Consider the following 18,733-nt stretch of genomic DNA (forward strand, 5'->3'; position numbering starts at 1 on the left):
GCTGTCTCCCAATGACTTGGTTGGAAGGGAGACCAAGTGTGGCTGCCACGGGCACCCAGGGATATTCTGAGTGAGTGTCCAGCCCTGGGAAGGAAGGGCTGTCTACTGGACCTCTGTGATGGGCACACATGTGTAGTAGGGCTCTCTTCCAGGTTCCCAAATGTTTCTGCAGCAGTTGATGTCTGTAGCAGGTGAACTAGGAAAGAGGAAAGCACTTTGCATAACTACAACATTTAAAGAGGTGCATGCTCTTAAAGGAAATACTTTTAGTAAGGCACTGGGGCTGCTTACTACACACAGAATATCTGGCAAGCTTGTGTTTTTCCCCCACTTCTTCCCTGAATCAAAGAAGTTAGTTTCAAAGATATCTGCATTCTTAATTGCTCTAAATTACTCTGACACAGTTTTTCTCTCCTTATACAGGCTTGACCACAGATGCCCGTGAAAGTTAGTGAGACAAGTGTCTCTGATTGGCATCTGTGATTACTAAGATAGCCATCCTGCCTTAGCATTCACCTGGAATCTTTACATACTATTTTGAATCTTTCATTTCCACTTTGCCCCTCAAACAGGTTCTTCCTTCCTGCCACCTTTGAGTGACTAGATGGTTGTGACCACAACTGATGGCAACTGCTGTGCAAATTCAACTGACAAATTCACTTAAACCAACAGCATCTTCCAGATGTTTTAGAGAACCACATGTGGCAATGACTAGAAACCACAAAATATACCAGAACGATACTCATGGGCAGGGCTTCATCTGATTAGTTTGAAAACCAAACCTAGAATTTAATCTAGGTTTACATTTTTTCCCCTATATACTGTGAGTGTATTAGGCTCAAAGAAAAGCTCTAAATATAACATAGAAATTTTGGCAGGTGTGTAAACTTTGTAGTTTACTTTTGACTTTATATTAAGGCTGTTAAAACATCAGAGTAGCAAAATTCATGTAGAAAGTCAGGAAATACATAGCTTCCCAACAGCCAAGGCAGAAAATACAAAGCCTGATGGATTATGCAATTCTTAATATACATTGTGACAGTTTGTTGTAAGTCAGTTTCCTAGTACCAAACTGGAAAATTATAGGAGTCCCCAAGAAGTTAGCATTGCATTCTTAAATCTTTTAATGGAAAACTGTAGATTCCTTCATATTTATTCCAATAGTTATAGAGCACTTCCATACTAGGCGCAGTAAGGATGCTAAGATATTCAGAATATGGTCCTTACCCTCTAGAAACTTAGAATTCCATGACAGAATAAGGTAAGTGCTATTAAGAGATTAACTGTAGAGATTTATCATAATGTGCAAGTCCTTACTGTCTTGATTTCTTTTAACTATCCTGCATTGCACATCTATGTACTGGGAGCTATTCTTAAGCTCTCTGTTGTAAGGATAAATCAGTCAATGAACAGAATATATATCAACTCATTAAATTCTCACTAACAAGCCTGTGAGGTAAGAATTATCTTCCAAATCCTTAGATGAGAAAAATGGAGCACTGAGAGACTAATTTGTTCTAGGCCACACAGTTAACCTAGATCCAGTCAGTCTGGCTTCAGGGCCCATGCTCTTCACATTACACCATGTTTTTTGTTGTTTTTTTTTTGCCTACTTTGTCATCTGTCTCCACCAGTTGGGATGCGAGCTCCATTAGAGCAAGCACCGAGTCTACCCTCTTCTCTAGCGCAAACATGTGCCCAGCATAAATATCTATTGGATTACATAAAAATATACTTCTTTGTAGTTAAGCAGAGAAAAAAATGCTTGGGGCTGAGGAAACAAAATGAATAATACGAAACCTGAAAACAATCTGTTTCCAAGTTGGGCAGTGTTTTCCCAACCCCAGGCCTCTTTAAAATTGTGCTGATCCTGCCAAGAAGAACTTGATCCAAGCTGATTGTAATGAACAGATTATTTCTTGGAGCCTTTACCAGGGAGTTTAAGTCATAGAAAATCCCTCTCAAAAATCTAGTGCTCATTCTTCACTGCAAATGGCCTCCCCTGCCTGCCGGGACCACATACTTGACACTCATAAGCCTGGTCCACATGCCAGACGAGTTGACCGGAGAACTGAGTGTGGGGAGTACCGCCATGCAAACAGGAGCGCCTGGTGTTTCCTCTTGAGAAGCATGTGGTTAGCAGGGAGTACACAGGGATGCTCACCCCTGAAATAGGCTGGACCCCAAGCCAGGGTGTGGTCCCACCATGCTTGTCTATTAACTGGCTTTGCTCTGAGCTGCTGGCCTCGTCAGGGTGCCTGCTGACCTGGTGGTCAGCACTGAACCCGTATTAGGGGTTAGTGGGTTTACTTTTTTGGCACTATCATGTGGCATAGTTCCCCAATGAGACTGAACCGGTGCCCCCTGCATTGGGACCCTGGAGTCCTAACCACAGGGCTACCAGGAAAGTCCCAGATTAGTGGGTTTAGAATGCTAAGCCATCATCCTTCCTTCTCCTGGACACCTTCCACTTTTTGCCCTGCCTTCCTTTCATTTCCACTTACATATGTTGTTGGCCCAGTCAGTTCCCCTCTTTTCTTAACAATGCAATAAGTGTTACTGCTGGAATATCTCTTCATATTCCTTTCACAGTGTCTGGAGGTGATGATACCTCCAGCTTACCTTTCAAATTATTGTTTGTCACAGTCTTTACTCATTTGGCATCATTTTCTACCTTCCAAGCTCTTTCATAATTGAATGAAGTGTGTGGGCAGCATGGACAAGCTGTACGAAAGATTGAAATTAATATTTGCTAAAAGGGAAACGGCAAGACCACATATAGGTCAATTAGATCCCCCCCAGTGAGGCCAGCTGAAATAGATGAGATATCATTTCAGATATAAAGGCTTAGTCACTGATCCATGCAGACCTCAGGAGTAAGATGTGCAGGAACGTTCTGGTGATTCAGTGCCTCCCTGCAGTCTCGGCTCTAATAGCAGGAATCGATGCCGTTCTGACTGCAGAACGCGCAGTTGCATCAGAACACAAACACCTAGGTTCTTGTGAAGTTCTCTCGCAAATTCAGTCTGGCATAGATACAGCAGTTCATTGGACTGAGGACCTGAAATGATAGAAAATTCTGTTTTAGTCCTTCAGAGTTCTCATAGCGGAGATCCATGTTAAGCAACATCTTCTTTCTAAATTCTCTTTCAGGTTTTTCATATGAGAAGGATCCCCGGTTGTACTTTGACGACACTTGTGTCGTTCCCGAGAGACTGGAAGGTAAGTAGCCCCATCTGGTTTTGTGCAAAGCTGGAATTCTTACCGTGTCAGAGCACCTTTGTCAGTCGTCTTGATGCCAGGTTGGCAACATTTGCCCAAATCAGGTGAGAAACTTGAGACTAAAGTACCACATATGTATCTTTATCCTGAACAGGCAAAGTGAAACAAGAGCCCACCATGTATCGGGAGGGGCCCCCTTACCAGAGGCGAGGTTCCCTTCAGCTGTGGCAGTTCCTGGTTACCCTTCTTGACGACCCAGCCAACGCCCACTTCATTGCCTGGACAGGCCGAGGCATGGAATTCAAGCTGATAGAACCCGAAGAGGTAAGCACTGGGTGCTGATTTTTGATTTGTTGATGTTTGTTCCTATTTAGTTCTCCATCTAGCCTTTTTACTGTGTCAGATATGCTCTTCTCATTCAGATTCTGGCCTGGCCAATGGGCTTGACAGTGCTTTTTCTATTAATGGGAAAGGCAAAGTTATGTACTGCAAAATATGTAAAAAGTATTAGTAACCCTTCTGCAAACTCTGGGGAGGGAGGCCATGAAGACTTACATTCTAAAAGGGTCTGCTTTCTCTCTTGGAAAGTCTTTCAAGTGTGCTTTCAGTGATACCAACTCTTTTTTGGTGCAAGCCCTCATATGACACAAGCTCTGTGTCAGAGATTATGTGAACAGATTGTAAGACATTTTGGTAATATAGGTTGCAACCGTCCTATGGTGTATTTAAAATGGCTCTAGAGAAATAACATTATCAGAGATGAGTCAATCTCAATCTCAGAAACCTAGTGTTTTGTTTTGTTTTAATGTAATATCACAGGAGCTTCCCTGGTGGCTCAGTGGTAAAGAATCTACCTGCCAATGCAGGAGACACAGGTTCAATACCTGGTCTGGGAAATCCCCACATGCCACAGAGCAACTAAGCTCTGTGCACCACAAGTACTGAGCCTGTCCTCGAGAGTCAGCCATAACTGGTGAGCCCACAGGCCAAAACTACTGAAGCCCGAATACTAGAGCCTGTGCTCCGCAAAAGAGAAGCCCCCACAGTGAGAAGCCCAAGCACTGTAACTAGAGTCGCCCCTGCTCACCTCAACTAGAGAAAAACTGGCGCAGCAATGAAGACCCAGCACAGCAAACACAAAAAAGCTAATGTCATCAGGTTCTTACTATCTCTTTTTTAAAGTACTACAATGAGATAGCCAACCTTCCTTATTTTGTTAATAGAAAAAACCTCCCTTATTTTGTTAATAGAAAAAAAACATTGTTACCATCTTTTTGCCCAGATTGACAGAAAGGCCAGTGGACAGAACCAATGCCATTTCTTCAAAGGAGAGGACACATCATAGAATCTCCCCTTTCCTAAATATCACAAAGCAAATTAAGTCAGGCTCTGGGCTTGCCATTATTTCAAAGGGGTTGATTTTTGTTTGATTTAGAATCTAGAGGTTAGAAATGGAAAAGAAATAACTTCCCTAAAAGTCTGACATATGCTTCTTTTGGTAGCATATACTTGAGTGTTACACATTAAGCCAGCAGAACAAAAAGGTATCTTTGGGTTGGTGTGATTAGAATGAGAACAATGCTCTCGGAGGCCTCTGAACAGGAACTGTGGTTGTAGATGTTCAGTCAGGTCCAGGGCTCACTTTAGTACACCCAAGGGGACAGGTGGGCATGGGGGTTGACGGCAGGAAATTGGAGGGAGAAAATGGCCTGAAAGTTAAGATGAGCAAAGGAGAATGTGTGAATTGGAGGCTTAAGGAGAATCCTGACTGGTAGAGGAAGGCGGGCTTCATTAAAGGCCGTTAGAGAAGATATACTTATGTACATACATATACAATTTCTGTTAAGACTTGTTCTACCTTCAAAGCCAAAGTTTGGTACTGCTGTGTTCTCCTGAGGGTGTCTTTTGGCTAAGTCGTGTAGAAATGGAGCCATGTTTCCGGCCACACGGAAAAGCATCCACCCCACATTCTTTTCCTCATAATGTGGCCTGGTTTGTATGAGGCTTGAGGAAAGCATGTCGCCCAGACTCACTGAGGCTTTTTGAAAGTCAAGTCTGTCATGTGAGCAGCCCTTTTTGATTTATCTCATTTCACAAAAAGGAGCTTTTACGACTTCTTTGCCACTGCCTCGGGCCTAAGCAGAGGCTATACAGCTGCAGGTAAACCTGGTTATGACCCTTTGTAAAGCCGTTATTGAATCTGTTGCTCTCCAACCAATGGTAAAGAAAATGATGAACAGATGGCAAAGGACCCCGGCTTTCTTAAAGAAACTAATGCTAATCCAGAATGCTCACATAAATGCCAAGCTGCCCAGTCACAGGGGAGTCTCCTGGTGGCCTTGCGCCTCTCTCAGCTGATTAAACAGCTCTGTTTCTTCAGAAAGTACTTCTTGCCACCGCAGCTTGAAATCCCCGAGCATTCCATGAACTCTGAAATATTCCATTCCCTTAACCCCAGGATCAGCTCTGTTTCTCTGTGCGCTTTGGCCCCAGGACATGCAGCACTTTTTTCCCCACTCTCTAATCCTTGTATAACTTGGCAGGCCCTCCTCTTGGTAGTGTCAAGAAGATACCAACTCCTCGAAAAATGCTGTAAGAAGTTGTCATGGGGGGAGCTTGAAGGGTGAAGCGGAGGAGGAAGCTGTTTGGGACGTAATTGTAGGCAGCTGTGTGGCTGAGTAGTGCACTCTGGGTAATTATCCATAATATCCATTACACTGTGCATGGAAATTGTGGTTTTAGAACTGCGTTTTGGCAGGCCCCCTAATCAAATGTCTTTTGATAGTCATCCAGCTTAGCACCCTCTCAATTATGACTGACTCGGCTTTAATCTGGAGCCATTTTAACTGTGAATCTGCATTAATGAATATTTTGGGGGGTAGGGTTGTTTGTTGAACATGTGGCAGATAACTGATGCCATCGGGAGGTTTAAAAGGACGTGCTGCTTAGAAAGAGCCGCTCCCTGTGCTGTGGCTGCGCTCTTACAAAGAGAGGAAGAGAGATGTGAGTTTGGGCTTTTGTTTTTAACTCCTTCGGCCTCCATCCTCAAGATGCTATCAAAGTAACAAATGTGAAAGACGAAGGAAAGAAGGAGCTGGCAGCGAGCTATTGCCTGCTCCCTCCACCCCCCCAAAAATGGGGCAGCCGTTATTCCCAGCTGCTCTGCAGTTGTGCCGCATCATGATTACTACATTAGGAGCAGCCCCAGTGAGGGCTACTGAATCACAGGGCCCTGGCCCAAGAGGATGAGTCAGTAACTATGGCTACCAGAGCTGCTTTGAAGTCTACACATATACAAAACCTCTCTCCAGTACAGCTACTGCATATGCAAGTGACAGCAAAGAAAGGCCATGGCTGAAGTTAAATAGTCAAGAACTGTTTTCCACCATTGCAATACAGTCAAATGTGAGGCTGGGCCTCTTTTAAGGGTTCCTGCATCACCTGTGGCCAACAGCAGTTCAATAATACCTTCATGGTGTTGTTTCTTTTGGGGAAAAAAAAAATGGACATGTATTGATTTACCAGCTTTTCTTTCTTACCACTATTTCTATTGGCTTAAACTGTTTTTCTCTAAACAGGGGATGTGTTTTTGCTTAATTTTGCCTTTTTGGTCATTTCAAAGAGTTGAATGGGTGCAATATGGAGAAAGGCAGAGAACCAGGGTATCGTGTGCTGTGGGGCATGAAGCAAATGAATGGAAATTTAACCTTCACATAGTTTCTTACAAGGGAAAATGGAATCATGACTGTTGAATTTTTGTAATATAATTAGGACAGATGCACTTCTTCCTTATCAGATCATTTCTGATATTTATTAAAGGTCATCTTGAATCCTGAGTTGAGATGTTCCTTTCATTCTGCCCCAAATACTTTTGAATAATACTTTAAGTGAAATGTGGCTTTATGATCCACTTTTCCATTTGCAACCCACTCCAGTATTCTTGCCTGGAGAATCCCATGGACAGAAGAGCTTTGTGGGCTACAGTCCATGGGTCGCAAAGAGTCAGACACGACTGAGCAACTTCACTTTCACTTTCTATTTGCAGTCTCCTTACTTCTCATTCCATGTTTACCTTTTTTTTTAAACGAATGTAGTTATTTTGGTTAAGTTTCCAAAACTGACCCAGAATGTTCCAAATATGATCGCTGGTTTGCATGCATTTAAAGGCCTCATATTTCCAAGGTTAATCTGCCTTGACAGTCATCTTATACGTAGGGCTTGGGATGTTGGATACTTGAGCAGAGTTGCTTGACTGTCTTGCTGAGCTCCACTAGTAAGTGGTCTTGCTTTAAGGCTTCTTTGCCCAGAGTTCCAATTACACCCCCCATCACTGCACCTCAGGTGGATCGGGTTAGATATAATGCACTTCACAACTGTTTGGGAAGCCATGTTAATTTTTCATTAAATGGATAATGGTGCTACATGTTTTAATGTCCATTCTGCAAGTCCACTGGGAGCAGGGGATTGGATGGCAGCAGGCTGAAATGATCTGATTCCCTTTTACTCCTTGAGCTGCAATACGTAAACATCTCCCAGCCCCTCTCCAATCTTATTAGAATTGAACTTTTGCTCTGCTGGCCCATTAGCAACTCACTAGTGTGTTTCTAATGTTTCAGGAATGACCATTCTAATTATTCCTTATTGACTGCTACAGAAACCATAGCACTTAATGGCAACATGTTAATGGTCTATGGGTATTGGTCAATAATTCATATGTGGAGAAACAGTAGAGAGCCTGCTTCCTCTGGGACGCTAGCCAAGCCCTCTGCAATCTTAAAATGCTAGGATTCTTCCACCTCCAGGTCTCACCTCTTAGCATCTATGACTGAATCATCACCTTTGTTGAATATTGGTCTTAAGGGAATTAAGTGCTTTTCCATTCAGGTCAGAGAAATGGATCACTGACCAGAGCAGTTGGGTTCTAGAACGCTCTCCTGGGATTGGGAGGAAACCCACTAGACCCAAGGAATGAGTTTCCATTGCTTTCCTGTCTCTTCAGGTCGCTCGGCGTTGGGGCATTCAGAAGAACCGGCCAGCCATGAACTATGACAAGCTCAGCCGATCTCTACGCTATTACTATGAAAAGGGCATCATGCAGAAGGTGAACAATTATGAGAGACAATTAAGATCACTCTCAGAGAAACTGTCCAGGGCTTCTGTAATAAGACTAATGGCTTCGAGGAAATGTTAGCTTCATAATTCTGTGGTAGGAAAGATCTTGGAAAAATGAGTTTAAATGAGATACAAAGAGCACCTTTAATACTCTCGGGTACCTGAAAACCAGAGGTTGTGGAAGACTCTGTAGGAAAACTAGCCTCCTCTGCTTTATTTAGAGAAATAAACCATCTCGACTTACAGAAATGTCCAGATAGGACTTCCCTGGTGGTCCAGTGATTAAGAATCCACCTGCCAATGCAGGGGACAAGTGCTCGATCCCTGATTCAGGAAGATTCCACATGCTGTGGGGCAACTCAGCCCCTCCGCCTAGAGCCCATGCTCTTCAGCAATGAGAAGCCACCATAATGAGTAGCCCCCCACCCTGCCGCAACTAGAAAAAACCTGCATACAGCAACAGAGACCCAGTGCAGCCAAAGAAAAAAATTTTTTAATTGTCCAGATACTTAGGCCAACTATTACATCCATAAAGGAGCCAGGGAGAGAATCAACTTAAAGGTCTCTGCTCCCACAAGAGCTTAGTTGAAGTCTTTAGTTGTTAAGACACCAAGACCTCCAAATATGTTGGTTTAATACTCTTTAAGTGTTAGGACTAAGGAAATCTTTTTCAAAAACTGGAAACTACAAGTTAAAAAGCCAAGATTTGCAAAATGGGAGCAGAATCGCCTGATAACAAGCTGCAGAATAAAGGATGAAGCATATTTTGAGGAAGCCAGAACAAAATCCTTATTGTGATAGGTGGTGAAAGACCAAAATCTTAAAAGCCGTGTATAAGCAGAAGATGAAGATGGCAAATCTTTGGTTTTTCTTAACCAGATTTTATACTGTACTGTTACCCAGATTCTAGCATTTATACATTTAGGCAGTCTTTACATGGTAGATGCACTCAGAATTATATGGTCATTGTTGCTGAGAACTTGTCTTGTGCTAAAACCAGGCTTATCTTCTCATAGGCAGGTGGTAATATGACCCCATATTCCTCTCATCTCCTTAAATTATTAAAACTTTTCATGGATGGTCTTCTGGATAAAACTCAGACTTTCATGCTTCGTACAGGCTCTAAGGCACCATCCAACCATCATTTCCTCACTTGCACTTGTCTGCTTCCACTACCACAGCCATCTGTCTCTTAATATGTATTGTTTGGTGAACAAACACTGTCAGTCATGTAAGTTATCAAGCTTATTATAAAATGAAAAAACACCTATTAAACTACCATCCTACTTAAGAACATTCCTAACACCTGCATTACCTGGCCAGCTCCTACTTGTTTATCAATCACCTCTTTACTCCAAGAATCTGAAGTTCTCAAGCTGAGTTACGTGGTCCCATCTGCATCTGAGAGCACCTGCGTTCATCTCCATCACTTCCCTACTCTCTGTATTGCAAATCACTCCCTGGCTTGTCAGTATCTGCCACAGGAATATCAGCTCCTTTAGGGCAAAATTGAGAATTTGACTTCAGTGCTTGGCATAGTTAATAGATACTCTAAAAAAACCCCCTTTTTTTAAAGGTACAATTCAATGGGGGTTTAATATGTATGCAGAGTAGTACAGCTGTCACTCACAGTCCGTTTTAGAACATTTTGTTGTTCAGTTGCTAAGTCGTGTCTGACTCTGCAACCCCATGGACTGTAGCCCACCAGGCTCCTCTGTCCATATGGTTTTCCAGGCAAGAATACTGGAGTGGGTTGCCATTTCCCTCTTCAGGGGATCTTCCAAGATCAGGGATTGAACCCATGTCTCCTGCACTGGCAGGTGGATTCCTGACCACTAAGCCACCAGCGAAGCCCATTAGAACAATTTATCACCCTAAAAAGAAACCCTGAACCCATTAGCAGTCACTACCCCTTTCCCCAGTGCAAGCTTCACACATTCTCCCCATTCAGTGTTAACACTACCAGGTAGAATTCGAAACTTAGGAAGGAGGGCCAGCAGAAAAGAAACCACTGGCTTTGTGGTTCCTAAATACAGACCCAATCCAAGGGAATGTAACCAAGACAGTTAACTTGAACTAACGGCAATGAATTGCACCTATGAACTTCCTAGGTTTTCTAAGAAAGAAGAGAACTCTGAGAATTAAGCATAAAGTAGTACAGAGGAAGGCATAGAAATGAGACTTGGGTGGGCTCAGATCCTAACACTCCTATTTATGCTTTAAGGAAAGTCAACCTTTCAAAGCCTGTCTCCAATGAAAGTGTAGCTAATAATTCTGGATCTAATCTCAAAAGGGTAATATATATGTGAAAATGTCCTAGAAATAGTAACATGCTATCCAGTGTAAGAGATCATTGCTTTATTATGTGACCTATAAGAAATGAAAACTAAATGAAAGAGGAGTGGTAGCATACTGATCCGGGGAGGGACTCGGAAAAGCATTAGTTCCATACCCTCAGGTTTTGAAAGGGAAAACTGGATTCATAGAGATTGAGACTTGCTAGTGACCAAGCCAGAGAAGGCAATGGCAAGCCACTCCAGTACTCTTGCCCAGCAAATCCCATGGACGGAGGAGCCTGGTGGGCTGCAGTCCATAGAGTCGCTAGGAGTCAGACACGACTAAGTGACTTCACTTTCGACCTTCATGCATTGGAGAAGGAAACGGCAACCCACACCAGTGTTCTTGCCTGGAGAATCCCAGGGACCGAGGAGGCTGGTAGGCTGCCGTCTCTAGGGTCACACAGAGTTGGACATGACTGAAAATGACTTAGCAGCAGCAGCAGCAGTGACCAAGCCAGGGCTAGAAGCCATTTGCTCAACTTGCAGAGCTAGTATTATCATCACTGTATCCTCCTGCCTAGCTCTCCCACATGTGAGCTGACTCTGGCTGGGGAACCAGAGATTTAACAGTAAATTGGCTTTTAAAAAACCCAAATAGGAATGAGTGATTGTATACACCTGCCACCCTTAATCAAGACTAGTTGGTTCAAGTAATGTTATAATGCATAAAATTCATATAAAGGTAGTTTGCAGTTCCTTCAGTGTAGCAAAACCATGACATTAGTCATTTTCAACTGCAGGTAAGCCAAAAAGCAGTTCTATTTGGTTTTGGAACAAGCTGATAAAATCCCACATAGCTTCTGAATTCCTAGCCCTGTGGGACAACAAAGCTGTCCTGTGAAGACTGTAAACTTGAGGAAACTGAACACATGGGCTGACTCCTGCATCTTTCAATCCTTATATCTCATAACACCAGCCTCAGCATAACCGTTGTTTCTAGACTGATTTTAACAGTGAGGATGTTCTTTTAAGAAGAACCTGAATTTGGTATTCATATATTCTTTTCAGATGCTAAGCTGTGGTGTCAAAACACTTAGCAGGTAACACATACCCATGATTTATCAAAATAAATCGAAGGATTTGGATAATCAGCTACCATTGAGCCTCTGGTCCCAGGTTGCCCAAGAGCTTGGTGGCTTAATAGATATCTCATTCTTCCCTTGGTGCCCACACCCCATGCCCTGGTCCAACCGGGCCTCATAAGGTACATTTTCTCTCTAGGTGGCTGGGGAACGATACGTCTACAAGTTTGTCTGCGACCCTGATGCCCTTTTCTCCATGGCCTTCCCTGACAACCAGCGTCCGTTCCTGAAAGCAGAGTCTGAGTGCCACCTCAGCGAGGAGGACACCCTGCCACTGACCCACTTTGAGGACAACCCTGCTTATCTCCTGGATGTGGACCGCTGCGGCAGCCTCCCCTACGCCGAAGGCTTTGCTTACTAAGTTTCTGAGCAGCTGAGCGGCCAAACCTTAGAGCTAGCAGTTCCCATTCAGGCAAACGAGAACAGTGGTTTTGTTTGTGTTTCTGGCTGTTCCTAAAGCTTGCCCTTTGAGTATTATCTGTCTCTGGAGATAGAGAATCCAATCTGTCTCCGGATTGGCACCCTTAAGGACAGAAACTTTGGCGGGGGAGTGGGAACAGGGAGGGGCAGAAAACCACCCAAAAGCTGGTGCCTCAGCTCTTGATCCTGACAAGGTTTCTGGGAAGTGATTGAAATGGAGCCTCCTTCCCATGGACAATATATATGCAAAGCAATACCTTGTTCAGGTTGGTACCCGCAAACCAGGACAGAGTATGTGACAATCTGCATTGATCAAGGACTACTAAATGCCTTTACATAGAAGGGCTCTGATTTGCACAATTTATTGAAAAAGTGAGTCACAAAACCCATAGAACAGGAGGTAGGCTAAGTTGGGGAGGCTCAAACCACGAAGGGTTGCCAAGTATTACCTTAAAACTTGGACAGCTCTTGCAGCCCACTGAAATGTTTCCCCTTGGTCTAGAAAGAAGGGGAAAAGGATGAATAGCTGTTACCCACTCCACGGTTCTCAAATAAACCATTGCTACTCTTGGGAACCTTCTGGCCATGTGGTCACCAAGTAGAGCAAGCCCCCTCTCTCTTCCCAGTCACATGGCTGTGTGTGGATGGCTTTAATTTTAGGAGAAGGTGATTAACACTTTTGACAGTATTTTGTTTTGCTTTGATTCGGGGGATTGTTTTGTTTTGGAAAACCAGTTTATAAACTGATTTTTGTAGTTTTGGTATTTAAAGCAAAAAAAAACAAACCTTTTGGTAACTGTGCACTGTGTCCTATAAACAGGGCAGTGCCGACTTCTGAAGACGCTGCAGCTTGAAAGGGGCTTTGCTGGGGGCGTCCCCTTGGCTGAGTGCAAGCCCTCTTTATTGCCTGCTTTGTGCTTTCTGCACCAGACAGCCTGACGGAACATTTGCACCTGAGTTGTACATTTTTGAGGTGTGCAGGGCAGCCTGGACACACCGTTTAGATTCTATGTGTATAGTCCCCAATGTTCCCTCCCATGCCCTCTCTGGAAAGCATATGTACATAATACATGTCATGTCCATTTGAAACCTGGTCACCTGATGGAAACCCTAGGGAGTCTTCCCTGGGCATGACTGATGACAATTTCCATTTCATCCATTTTTGTTTTTCCTTTTTCTTTAAATCCTCGGACTTTAAACCCTGCATATGATTCAATAGGGTTTGAGACGTATGCGCGACACCAACAGGTAAAACAGTGCTAGCGCCTTAGTTTCCTGCCACTTTACAAAAGAGTTCTCTGATCGCTGGATTTTATTGGAAGAGTTTTAAATAACCCAGCTAAAGCTACATGAAAGCTCAAAGTAGAGGAAAAGGCATTAGAAAGTGGTAGCACCTTGGTGCCTGCTGTTCAGAGAGTTCTGTGCTTCCCCTGACACTGAGCACAGAAACAATGATTATGCTACTCTTCATACACAAAGGACAGTGCTTTGTTTTTCTATTGATGGAACGCTCTGCAGTCTCAAACAGTCCCCCAGGTGACCAGGAGCACATTTGTGAAGAGGGTCACAGATAAGGGGTGCATTTCATAGCTGTGGAAATACAAGGTTTCCCTCTTGGAAGCTAATTAGCCCACAAAGGTATTGCACCTGTAGCTTGGGCCTTAATTAGCATTGTATTCTAATCAAAGGACTCTTTCCAAATGGTATTTATAGCTTTCTAACCTACACATAGTCTATACATAGATGCATATTTTACCCCAAGCTGGCTAGAGGTTAATTTGTTGTAAATGCTGTATAGGATTTTTTTTTCCTTTCTTATCTGGGTTTGGGTTTTGTTGGGATTTTTTTTTTTTTTTTTTGATGGATTTATGCTGTCTTAGCAAGTATGAAAAGAATCGTCTGTAGCCTGAGCTCCCCTCCCCCGCTATGGCCACGTGGCCCGTGCGGTCTCGGGACACAGGATGGCGGCGTCACCATTGCATTCCCATCGGACTCATGCACCTCCCTGATGATTTGGGGTTTTTCAGTTTTTCGTTTTTGCTTCTTTTCCAGAGTGTGGAAAATCTACAGTGCAGAAAGGCTTTAACCTGCCAGTTGATTTGAAATACTTTTCCCCTGCGCAGGGCTGTTTGCATCCTGCCAAGCTGCGTTATATTCTGTACTGTGTACAATAAAGAAGTTTGCTTTCAGTTTACCGAGTGCCTGAAACCCGCATCTTTTTTGCCCCCATCTTAAAGTAAGCAGAAGTCACCTGGCACCTTCCTCTCCCTGTCTCTCCCCCTCTTAGCTATCTAGCCTTATGACTGTAGAGTTGAGAGTCAACTTGCGCACAGCTTCTCTCTTCTAATCTCATCTCTCAAGCTCTGGTTAAACATTTGATCCAAAAGAGTAGAAGGAAAGTAGAAAGCAGAGAGGTTTTCCCAGCCAGTGGGGAGCTGACACCATCCCATCCCTCCCGTCAAACCCACCTACTCGCCAACTCAGTTTGTTTTTTTTTTTTTAAAGCATAGCTCGCTTTCCTTAGGCCCTGGGTTCATTGTGAGAAGATCACTAACTAGGCTAGGAGTTTGAGTTCCAGGATGTCTGGCTCAGCCCCTTAGATGAATTCTTGGAAAACCAGACAGAAGATGACCACCTCTTTTCCTAGTTTCTCCCCAGATTTTGACCTTAAATAAAAATTTTATTAGTAGTTCCCTCAAAAAATAACAGCTTAGGAAGATCGTGGCTCTTTTGTTTTTTCTAGCCATAGAGAAGAAAGACCTTTCTTCTGAGTTTGAATCCTGTTACCGAACCAGGTTCATTTTGCCTGACACTCAGCAAGCCAAAATGCTGAAATGCCAAGGTTTGCAGCAAAAAGAGGAGACAGGAAAACAAGCCTGAAAACTGCCTCCTGGAAGGCTTAGGAATAAAACATCAGGGTAGAGTGAGATGTGGGGAGCCCGGGGAAAGGTGATTGGGAAAAGAGGAGGGATGGAAATTCTGCACAGGTGTAACCAGGATACAGGCATATTGTGAGGGTGGAGTTTGCAGCCTTCAGAAATCAAAAGATCACCCACTTGTGCATGCCCAGTGGGAGAGCAAACATGTTTAAGCCACATGCTGCTCGGGGACATGCAGGTCTTTAAACAACCTTGATTAGGGAAGGCAGGTGAAATGAATTTAACCCACAATTTTAGGTGCATCCGTGCAGTATTAAGCTTTTAGTGCTCTTATTTCACCCTTTTTCTGCACCTTAATTTGGGCTTTTCAAGGCTTCTATTACAGTAGAGAAACAAGTAGATCCTTTTTTCTAGTCTGTAACAAAAGGCTTTCTGTGAGTTATCTGTATCTTTCTTTCACTGTTTTACAAGCCCTAAGTGTAGAAACATCTGAGCCTGAATCAGTGCACAGCCGCTTGAATCGGAGCTCGTGAGGAATGAATGCCTGCCACATAAACCCATTGGCTTCAACAGCTTAAGAGATGCTTGGGGAGAAGGCTGGGGAGCCAGGACAAAGTAAGCCCTGCCACTCAGCTTTACCACGATTAGACGTTAACAATCGGCTCCCCATTCTTCACAGGATCATGATCCCCCTGGGCCCAGATCCAGATTGTTAACCTAATGCAGGAGGTCACCAAACACTGGGCCGCCCTTCTGTAGAGCACTAGGATAAGAAAGCCTAGAAAATGGGAAGTTTACTCTTCATCGAGGTCCCCTTTCTTGAGCCAGGCCAGTAAAACAATGCTTTTTCAGTGGTTAGATGACAGAGAAGTAGTGTGAGGGCAAAAGAATGTGGTTTTGAGAGCCAGGGTATGCACAGAATCTAAATTCTAGTGCAGCTGGGACCAGTGTAAACCAATGTGGCAGAAAAACACTCACGTACACAGTCGGAAACCTTGGAGAGCCGGTCGATGCCCAGTGGTACAGGTGGCTGGAGCTTAGTATATGGCTTCTAAAACACACAAAAACGGGGGAAAGATCAGAAAATCATCATGTGTTAAAATTATGTTTTAACACATACATAACATAAGCATCCAACTATCTTACTCAGCAAGAGTGTATTATACTCGGCCGGTGGGGGTGAGAGACAAGCCCCTGTGTCCTTCTGGTCCCAGCAAAGACACCAGTGTCCCATTTGGAAGGGGCCCTTGAATGACCAACTTTTGTTTTCCTCCTCTGATTTAAGAACTGGCCCTACACCCAGGTCTTGTTGACCTTGGCAGTGGACCTCAGATAACTAACCTCTGGATAGCACTTCACAGTTTACACAGTACATTTTTATCTGCATTATCTTTCTGGCAGGCTTTCTTAAATGGTTACACTTTGCTGAAATTAAATCTGAAAATATCCATGGCTATTGGCCTCCAAAATTATGTTCTTGGAACGTTCTCAGTGGCTACTATGGAAAGAGAGCTAGACACTCGGAGGTGGAACATAGGGGTTCTGGTTCCAGCTCAGAGATTGATTGGATTTGACTAGATGATCTCAGAGGGCCATCCTGGCCTAACCTCCTACATCGATGAAGCCCCTAATGAATTGTTACTTCCCAGATCCCTTAGGAGGTAAAGGAGAAAGGAATTCCTTGGGAACTCAAAGCGGAGGTTGGGGGTTGGGAGGATGGGTGTGTGTGTGTGTTGGCAGATTTAACAGATATCTCATCTTTGAACAAACCCTGAAGGTTGCTCAGCCCCACAATTAAAGGCATATGTTTGTTCATTCCCTAAGCATCCCCTGAACACCTACTAGATGCCAGGAACTTCTGGATACGGAAAATAAAGGTTTAGGATGACATGTTCAAATAAATCCCTATTCTTGACCTTATAAATGTTTAAGTGCTCTACTCACTAGCTCCTATTGCAGCACCACTGGCATCATCTTATTCAGACCACATACCAGAGCCTGAGGAGGCTGGGACATTTACCCACCAACTCCTGCCCTTACTGGTTAAGGGTCATCCCCAGGGAGGCCAACCCTTCAATTAATTCCTACAGGAAGGGAAGAAGAGCAAGTATTCAGTGTGGTGGGCAGTAATGGCGGGTGCAGTAACTCAGGTGGGCTCAGGAGCAGGCATCAAGATCTGTGACATTTAACACCAGTATGTCCTGGTTTCGTCGTACCTAAGGTGGGTGGGTGATTCTTTGCTTCCATTATTCCATTAATGGACATATATCAAGTGTCTATTGTGCAGGGACCACCCAGTGGGTAGGGACTACCCAGTGAAAACCCGCACCCCCTAAGTAGCTCACAGGCTAGTGGGGAAACATTTGTCCACCTGAGAGTAGAATGCTTTGGAGAAGGCAATGGCACCCCACTCCAGTGTTCTTGCCTGGAGAATCCCATGGACAGAGGAGCCTGGCGGCCTACCGTCCATGGGGTCACAAGAGTCAGACACAACTTAGCGACTAAACCACCACCATCCGATACATAGTGCCTATTCTATGCCAGGTACTGCTCTAGGATTACTGGAGGGGGAAAAAAAACAGATAAAAATCTGTGCTCTCAAGGCTCTTACATCTGGGGAAGGGAGCAAAAAAAGGAAACAAATGATAGCATTTTTTAGATAATGTTGAGTAACTTATGGAGAGAAATTAAGCAAAGAAAGGGATGTGATGAGTGGTGGGGATGGGGGGGTTGCAATTTTAAATAGGAAGATCATGGAAGACCTCACAGTTGAGCAAAGACTTGACAATAAAGAGCCAGATGGTTATCTGAAGGAAGAGCATGTAGACAGAGGGAAGAGCAAAACCCCGAAACTTTAAACATGCTTGGACTATTTATGGAATAACAAGGCCTGTGAAACAGGGTCAGAAGGAGTGAGACAGGGCACGGTAAGAAAGTCGAAAAAGTAACTGGGGTGGTGGGTATCATCTGGGGTCTGTAGGTTTTTTACGAACTCTGGCATTTACTCTGTTAATGTTTAGCTGTTAGAGACTTTGAGCAGAGAAGTGACATGATCTGACTTATATTTTAAAGGATCACTGGCTGCTGAGTTGAAATCAATTGCAGGAGAGTGAAGAAGGAAGCAAGACCAAGGAGTAGGCTGTTGCAATAATCCAGATGGGGCAAGAGGATGTTCTGGATCACAGCACATGGAGATCATAATCTGCATTTATTTTTAAGGTAGAGCCGATAGGTTTTGAATGTGTAGAGTGAGAGGAAGAATGGAGTCAGTTACGACTCCAAAGCTCTGGGCCTGAGCACAAGGAAGTGTGAGGCGCTGTTCACTGAGATAGGAAAGCCTGAGGAGGACAAATGCAGGGTGGGAAAGAGGGAGGAGAGGCACTCTGTTTGGGACATAATAACTTTGAGACGCTTATTAGAAATCCAAATGGGAATGTCGACTTGGATATACAAGTCTGGAGTCCAGGGGAGAGATCCAGACTGGAAAGAGAAACTAAGTGCCATCATTGTGGAGAGAGTATTTAAAACTGAGACTGGATGAGATCACTAAGGCAGTAAGTCTAGATAGAAAAAAGAAATCCCGGAGACACTCCAAGATTAAGAGGTTGGGGAAATGAAGAACCATCAGAAGAGACTGCAAAAGAGTGGCTGGTGAAGTAGGGATAACCAGGAGGGTATT

At 43.9% G+C, this 18,733-nt stretch overlaps 1 protein-coding gene across 2 annotated transcripts in view; it reads left to right on the top strand.

Moving 5' to 3' along the window:
• Positions 1-14,369, top strand: part of ETV5 (ETS variant 5) — a 59,337-nt gene extending 44,968 nt beyond the window's left edge. Inside the window, exons 10-13 of one of the 2 annotated variants that reach the window (XM_027538825.1) lie at positions 3,154-3,222; positions 3,377-3,546; positions 8,222-8,323; positions 11,895-14,364. In XM_027538825.1, coding sequence (XP_027394626.1) covers positions 3,154-3,222; positions 3,377-3,546; positions 8,222-8,323; positions 11,895-12,116 — 563 coding nt within the window. In that variant the 3' untranslated portion in view covers positions 12,117-14,364. Of the gene's footprint in view, positions 1-3,153; positions 3,223-3,376; positions 3,547-8,221; positions 8,324-11,894 lie in introns of both variants that reach the window. The other variant, XM_027538816.1, reaches the window with a different exon arrangement.
• The last annotated feature ends 4,364 nt before the right edge of the window (positions 14,370-18,733 follow it).

The sequence above is a fragment of the Bos indicus x Bos taurus genome, chromosome 1 (genome assembly GCF_003369695.1).
Source record: "Bos indicus x Bos taurus breed Angus x Brahman F1 hybrid chromosome 1, Bos_hybrid_MaternalHap_v2.0, whole genome shotgun sequence".
Classification (NCBI taxonomy): Eukaryota; Metazoa; Chordata; class Mammalia; order Artiodactyla; family Bovidae; genus Bos; species Bos indicus x Bos taurus.